Genomic DNA, 8369 nt, shown 5'->3' on the forward strand with positions numbered 1-8369 from the left:
GGCAGAACCAGACTCATGTTAGACAGCCATCATGCCTCGACTGAGTTGGGTCTGGAAAGACAGATAGATGGGAGTAAGAGAGAGAGGTGATAGTGATGAGACGAGTCGTAGAAGCTGTTGCCGCTGGAGTCCAGCACGTCTGTATCAGCTGGAGTCCAGATCGTCCACAGCAGGAGGACGTCTACGGCAGCTCAGAGGAATCTACGAGACAAGGGAGCTCAGGGACTCCAGAAAGGTCTATGGTTAGTAACTTTAATGGGACAGGAAGAGTTAAAGTAAGTGATGAAGGGGTTGGGGGGAAGAGGGTGAGCTAGGATCCCAGTGTGTCAGTGTGCCAGTTCCCCCAGCAGTCTAGGCCTATAGCAGCATGACAAAAGCTGGTCCAAGCCTGATCCAGCTTAACTATAAGCTTTATCAAAAAGGAAAGTTTTAAGTCTACTCTTAAAAGTGGAGAGGGTGTCTGCCTCCCGGACCCTGACTGGTAGATGATTCCAAAGGAGAGGGGCCTGATAACTGAAGGTTCTACCTCCCATACTACTTTTAGAGATTTTAGGTACAATTAGCAAGCCTGCATGTTGGGATCGTAGAGATCTAGAGGGGTAATAGGGCACTATGAGCTCTTTAAGATACGAGGGTGCCTGATTTTTAAGGGCTTTGTAGGTTAAAAGAAGGATTTTAAATTCTATTCTACATTTTATGGGGAGCCAGTGTAGAGAAGCTAGCACCGGAGAAATGTGCTCCCTCTTCCTAGTTTTAGTCAATAGTCGAGCTGCGGCGTTTTGAACTAGCTGAAGAATCTTTAGAGACTTATTGGGGCAGCCTATGGGTCTGATATACAAGTTCACTTCCTCGTCTTCCTCACTCAATAATAATGTTGTAAACATTTCCACTGAGAGCCCTCAGAGGCCTGGAGCACTTCTGTTGTCATCTCTTGATTTGCACCATTTCCCTTTTGCTTATGTTTTCTGTTTGTGCATTTCTGGATGAGCAGTACTTATACTTGACATATTACAGTTGTTTATTTTCAGCATGTTTCCAGCTTTTCATCTGTTTTTGACTTTTGCATTGGTTTTTAGATTTGCATAGTTGTGAATTTGCAGTATGTTTCTCCTTTCTCCTTGATTAGCCTTGTAGGCCACTATCCCCCTCGAGTATTACAAGAATAAATGTTGTGTAGGATTTGAGAGACAGTATCAACATTATAGCAGTTGACAATTTCAGATAATTAACTCAGGCTGAACAAACCTCCCCCTCACAGGAAGGTGAAAGTATTAAAATAAGAAACCCAAGGCCTCCAGTTCTTAAATAGAAAGAAATTCAAAGATTAAAAGCTCTGAGAGGGAGCTTTGGAAAGCATGCAAATGTGGTTCTTTTTTTGGCAAGGCTGGTAGCTCTCATTATCTCCTATTAGCCCCAGTCTACATTAAACAAACTCCCCCATTATTTCAGGCCACTGCCTTAATTAAGTTGTAACTTGTGAGATCTATTGCCAAATGCTAATATAGCTCCAGAAGTAACTTAACTGCAAACAGTTTCTGTTTGAAGATATTTTAATATTATGAATGGAAGATTCCAAGCAGCTCTGCTACAGCGTGGGAGACTTTTTCTTTTCTGTAATGAAGATTATACAATTGACTTCTTTTTAATTTGTGAGAGACATAACTTTTTTATGAAGTCACAAATGCTGAAAATAAAGGGGGTATTGTGAGTGGTAGTCCTCTCTTTTGAGGGGGTACAGTTTTTTGGGTATTTTTTTGTGGGTGATTGGGGGGATTTGTTACACACTAGGAAATGTCTGCATGAAAATATTTTGATTCTGTCTTTCTTCCCCATTTCTCCTCTCCATCTGTCAGTCTCACTGTCTAGATATTGTTATGTTTGAACTAGTTTTCAGCCTGCGTGTGTGTCCTTCACTGGATGTAAACCCCTGTGTGCAGGCTTTTCTGAAACCCTATTTGTGACTGAGGATTAATGAGGTGTGTTTATCTCCCTGCTCTCTGCATTGTACAGCCTCTCGTTTCTGTAATCAGGGTGCAGGTGTGTTCAATCTTCCATCCAGCTGTGGGGTGCTGAGAATGTCTGGGGTGAGACGTTACACCCATAAATGCACATAAATTCCTTGTCTTTCATTGATATGGTGGTATTTTGCAGAAGATAGTGCTGAATGTTATCAGCAAGCAGACATGGTTGTTGACACAGAGCAGGCTTATCTAAAGCCAACTAGAGGACTAAGACTTTGAGGCTAATTAAAAATAATGAGCTATGTGGTCCATGGACCAGCAAAATAAGATGCTGTTATTATGAACCTGTATTAGAAGTTTACATTTGAACCATACATTTTTCTGACTCTGATTCTGACAAAGCTGACTCAACATAAAAAGCTACGCCTGGACCTTGTTGTTTTTATAGAACAAGGTATGTCAATTAGTGGTATGCATTTCACAACACAAGTCCAAACTTGCCAACTCTGTCCTAACCTGTTCAGTGATCAACTGTTTCATCATGGTATAGTCCTATCATTCAGTAAACATCTAAAAAAAGATACCTTCAAGGCAAAAAATCAAAAGTAAAGATATCAAAAAGAGAGGAAGAAGAAGAACTGTGTAAAGTTTTTCACTCTGTTTTTGATCATGCTGCACACACACACACACACACACACACACACACACACACACACAAACACACAGGACCATGAGATGTCAAGAGGGGGTGCACAGTTACACAGTTCTACGCCGACAGCAATAAGCATAACACAACCCAAATCATAACCTCAAATCCATAACAAATTAATTGTTCAAGATTGAGTGGCATTGTGGGTAGGCACCCAGTTTTCACAAGGAACAATATTATGGAGGGTGCAAAATAAAGTTAACACAATAATGCAGCTCTAAACTTGTCCACTTTTCTTTCAAGTAGGTTTACTGTTAGCCAAGTCTGTTTTAATAGTTTGTTTTATTATGCTAACAGTCAGGGGCGCCGCCAGGGATTTCGGGGCAGTTAAAATATGAACATACAAAGAAAAATTAAAGGAGTTTAGTAAAAGTAAATGTGAAGAGACAGAACTTAAAAGAAGGTGCCAGTAAATGAGAATTATCAAATTAACATTTAGACAGTTATTGACAAAGATTTATAATATTATGTTTTTTAACAACTTGTATCTTGTGTAATATTCAATGTTAATATTTCTTCATTTGTTATAAATTTTGTAAAGATTTAAATGTTGTCCCAGAGTTCAAGTAGGCCTTCTTTACAGTTAAACTTGAGATTGAACTTTCTTAACAAATGAACAAACTCTGAATGTATCAGATGTATATTATATAACAACCTTTATCATATTTTGATCTCTTTAAATACACTGAACTTGAAGTGTTGTCTTGTTCACACACTTTGAACATGATAACTTTAAACACTGGAGATCATTGAAGTGATTAAATCTATGATGGATATTAGTCAAGTTTTATAAAAAACAAAAAAGTCGTTTATTAAATTATTTAAAAGAAGACTACTCAACTAAACCATGATTAAACCTTTTCAGCTTCTTGTTGGTCTTATTTAGTAAAGACTGTACAGTGCAGGTCAGACTGTGCATCATTACAGTGAACACCTGAGCTCGTCTAATGATCACATTTCAAGATGAAAGTCTATTTTTCCAGCACAAACTGATATTATTTATCAATATAAAGACATATTTAATAACATATGAGGTTTACAGTGACTTTTTGGGGCCTTTTATTGAGAAATATATCTGGAGCACAGATCTTACGTTTTCCATGACAGAAGTTTGAACTCTCTGTTCAGTCAGTCTGTGGAGGTCTGTAAGTCTCGTCAGGACAAAAGAAGATCTCAGTTGAAGGGTGCAATTTGCAGAAATCGTCGAGTGAAGGTCGTGAAAATACTTTCAGTGGCTGCTTCAGATTTTGTTTTTATTTAAATGAAAATGTGATGAAAATGATGCACCTGGATACCATAGCAACCATGGAATCCTCCTCGTGCGTGATGTACGTACGGGCGTCTTTACGTTCCATATATATATTAAGTAACTGAAGTTGCTGTAGGCCTTAAATACTGTGGTAGATTTGATCGCATGTATTGTATTGTAGTATCCACACAGCAGCAGGATGATTGACTGCAGTTTTAATTCACATATTCACCTATAGCACACATTTGGGGCAAAAGCTCTCCACCTGTAAGGTGCACTTCCCACACACAGGTCAGTGGCAGCCCTTACAGGTGAGTGTGTTTTTCTGCTTACAGCTGCTGTTGAGCTGGCACTGCCTCCTTGCTGGATGTTGTGGCTTCACTGGCACGAACTGCTGACTGCTTTTTGCGCGCAAGCGTTCCTCAATCAACTGGTGTTCGCGGTGCACATCTTGATGGAGACATGCGCGTTTATTGCAGCCATGTCAGGGACGTTGTAGTAAGGCCACAGGCCATCTTCGTGGCATCTATCACAGTATACTGCCTACCATTTGATCCAGCACGTCAACCCCGACCTATAATGATGGGAAGTCGTGGAAGAAGAACGTTCCATTGCGCCATTGTGCTTCTGAAAAAAGCCAGCCCCCACTCCACTGACCAAAAACTCTCCATCTCTTTGTTCTTGTTGTACGCCCCTCTAACCCACAGGAGAGAGACCAAGGCCTTCAGCTCTGCAAGAGATAGATCCCAGCTGCCCTCAGAGCATACCTGTCAAGTTTTGGATTTGAAAATAAGGGAAATTTTCCAGCGCTTGCTGTGAGCTGTCCCACCACCCCAACCAAGCTCCAGTATCCCTTACATTTTAAGACAGGAGTACAAGATATCTAAAAAAACAACTTGTCAACAGCTTACTAATTAGTTAGGTGATCAGAATCTGATAGGCCTACCTTTGTCGACATTGAAATGCTGTGAACATTCCTACATTAAAATAAAGCCTAAATGAAAACACAAAAGAGTATATGAAGCACATTTATTTATTTTACATATTTTCAGTTCATTCACAAGTCAACACATTACATATTTACTGCTTATTTCACATTGCTTGTCTTTAAGCTTAACATGTAGGCTACATTTTATTTTCATTCATTTACATTTCCTACATTTCATTATGTTTACTCAAGTAGCTCTCTGGCATTCACTAATGACATATTGTACAGATTTGTTGCAGACTTTGCATCCTTTAACACTTTTTTGGAAGGAGTGTATTTGTGGGCTGGGCCGGAGTGGTTTATTTTACATGACAGTAAAGCACAAACAGTGCTGTTGTCTAATGACATCCTATTTTCCGTAACAATCTTTCTCACCATACTAAACACCCTTTCAGAACTGGCATTGCTGTGGGGAATGCATAGTAAAGCTTTCATCAGTCTTGGCAGCTCACTGAACCTCACATCTTTCCCTACCAGGCCCCAAAATCTGTCAATTCTGTCTTCATGGGGCAGTTGCTTGCTATCTGTCACCTGGTAGTCAATTAGTTCCTCTCTCAGCCTATCCTCACTCAAGTTCAACTGAGGGAAGAGGGCCCTTAGCCTTTCCACTGTAAAAGAAAACATGTGTTTGACTGAACATTGCAAATCTAAACCGTGCAATATTTCATTAATTCATTCTTTCTATCAATGGGGAACTGAGTCCTGACTCTAACATCTACCTGTTCCTGGAGTAATGTCGAGGCGAGCAGCAGGGTCCAGCACTTTCAGGTCCCTCAGGAGTGGATGGTCGAGGGGAAAGGAGGAGAACATCTTCTGAAGCACTGCTTCATAGAATCTTCTCACAGATCTACAACAGCATAACAGTAAAAAAAAATGCATTAGTGGCAACATTTCAGGCACACTACAGCCTATTCTCTCCTACTGTCAAAAGATGATATCATAATTATATAATTGCTTGGTAATAAACTCACTGAAAGATTTTCTTCTTGGCTGACACAGGGAGCTCTTCGCTTCTCATGAATGCCTTTGTGTCTGCTCCGATAAAGAGTTCTTCATCAGCCAACTGATGTCCTTCTCCATACTCCACCTCCCTGAGAGGTACACCCACCATGGCCTTGGCTGGTATGAGGTAGCCCAGGATCCTCCTGATCAGTCTGCACATCTCCTCTTCAAGTCTGTGAATTTGTACTCCCTCTGACTGCAGAAAATATCATTGGTCACAACAAAATAACACTGAAATAAGAATGCTACAATAAGCACAGTCATATTTAATTATAATTGACTATTATTCACTCAGTCATTCAATATCATTGAGGCCCACCTGGAAGGCAATATTGAATTCAGATAAAGGCTTCAGGGCAGCACTCAGGAACTTGAAGTAGGTCTTCACGATTGGATCACGCAGATGGTTTGCCAGATTACGCACTTTGGCACTCTTCTCCACCTCCTCATGACTGGTAAAGTAGGCCTACAGTGCACAGGAACAAAGGGTGGCAATTCATGGTTAAAATGGAAACACAGCATAGTAATGTGTGTGTATACATCTGCTGGAGTTATTATCCATACCTTAAGTGCATCCCACTGGTTCAACACTCTCTGGATACAGGTTAACAGACTCAGCCATCTGGTGCTGCAGTACCTGAGGAGCTTCAGGTGGTCTGAATCAGTGAAATCTACAAAATCTTTGTAGATTTCACATCTTTTTGCACTGAAAAATAGAAAACAATTTTGTTGGTGGTTAGAAATGTATGTGTGTGAGATTGTAAGAATATTAACTGCAGACCTATAAATATAGCAGGCCTTAATTTATATGCATTTACCTTTTATCAAAGTGGGTGTATATCCCCACCAGGATGTCTTCCACTGGTACCTGGGCTGCTCTGATGCCACAGCCAGTGGCCAGCTGTACTAGGTGGCAGATGCAGCCAAGGTCCTGGACGTGGGGCTGGCTGGTCTTCAGTCTACTGATAACCGAGTTGTGTCTGCCTTTCATGACACTCGCATTATCAGAATTAAAGGCTATCAGGTTCTCCCATGGGATGCCTCTTTTTCTATTGGAAACAGGGAAAAACGTACCAAAACGTCTCAGACAAAACGTAAGGTTATAATTAAATACAAATTCTTACACACGTCAACAACTCAGTGCAGTTCCCCTACCTTAATGCTTCACTCAACTTTTCATACAGATTTTCTGCATTTCCCACGTTGCATATAGGCATCTCCATGAATTTTGTAGTGACCTGCAGGGTGGCCTCATCGTAGAGTCTAGCCAGGATGACGAATTCTTTGTCTGATTTTCTGTTATTCGATTCGTCGCACATCAGGGAAAAGGGTTGAGATCGGCATGTTTTGGCCAACTCGTCATCTAGCTCTGCTGCTATGGCACCTGTTGAGTGAGTGCCCAGTAAGTAACGTTAGCTAACAATTAGCCTACAATGTGCATGCAGGACATTATCAAATCGGCATACCAATACATAATGCTCATACTTAATTTGACTCAACTTACCTTTGATGAGTTGTGTAGCCTTGGTTTTTCCCGCTGAGTATTTTCGAGCGATAGCCGAGTCCGGGAACATTTCAGCTACGCACTTGTTGAAGTCGTCACAGAAGCTGAAAGCAACGTTGTTTTTGGCACACAACATTGCCATTTTAACCTCCGCATTTATGACCTGGTCTGCCTCGGTGGTATTCCTAGTCACAAATGTTGACATCGCCTGGGAATGTTTCTGTGCCTCTAGCCAGCGGTTGTGCTTGGTTGATTTCTCGTGCTGACTTACGTCGTTCCTTCCCCCGTGGGAGACACTGAAGTCGCAATTACAAATCTTGCAGAACGCGTGGCTGTGCCCCATCCTGCTCCTCTTTAGGAATGTAAATTCGCTGTCCCATTTTTCTAGATATTTACATGACTTCTTTGTTTTTTTGGCAGGAATGCCTTCTCTCTCCTCACTTTCATCCATCATCTCATTCATCTCTCTCCTCTGTTGTCCCGGGTTTGTTGTTCCCGCTCGACCCGCTGTCGTCACTAACCTCGCGACAACTGCCACCCAGGCGACTGCATGTGGCAGTTCTCGCGAGGCTAGTGACGGGAGCAGAGGCAGAGGAATGTTTTTTTCTTAATACGGGAGAATTACGGGAAAATAGTAATACGGGAGGACGGCGGGAAAGAGGGGTAAAATACGGTAGTTTCCCGGCCAAAACGGGAGACTTGACAGGTATGCCTCAGAGCGGCGCGCCTCTAACAGTTTAGTCCAATATGTGTTTCTGCAGTGCGCTGTCCAGCAAGCACAGGAACGCTCTCAGCGTCTTTGACGTTGCTTTTCGCGTTAGCTGATTCCGTGAGGACATTTCTTGACTGGAGTCTCTCCCACTGTCCTCCAGGCTGGACAAATTATCAGAGGGTCAATTCTTTCTAGTGCTCAAATGCCTCGGGACAAAAAACCCCAAATAACTGTATAGGACCAA

General features: G+C 41.6%; 1 protein-coding gene across 1 annotated transcript; it reads right to left on the minus strand.

Annotated features, from left to right (window-relative positions):
* Window positions 1–4934: 4934 nt before the first annotated feature.
* On the minus strand, window positions 4935–8111 carry LOC117830789. Its single transcript, XM_034709059.1, has 8 exons — window positions 7414–8111; window positions 7065–7293; window positions 6728–6958; window positions 6474–6615; window positions 6229–6375; window positions 5879–6105; window positions 5627–5754; window positions 4935–5515 (listed from the first exon to the last, which is right to left on the minus strand). The coding sequence occupies exons 1-8, from the start codon at window positions 7874–7876 to the stop codon at window positions 5091–5093; spliced, it is 1992 nt and encodes a 663-aa protein (XP_034564950.1). The 5' UTR covers window positions 7877–8111; the 3' UTR covers window positions 4935–5090.
* Between the last annotated feature and the right edge of the window lie 258 nt (window positions 8112–8369).

This window comes from Notolabrus celidotus, chromosome 19 (assembly GCF_009762535.1).
Source record: "Notolabrus celidotus isolate fNotCel1 chromosome 19, fNotCel1.pri, whole genome shotgun sequence".
Taxonomy (NCBI): domain Eukaryota; kingdom Metazoa; phylum Chordata; class Actinopteri; order Labriformes; family Labridae; genus Notolabrus; species Notolabrus celidotus.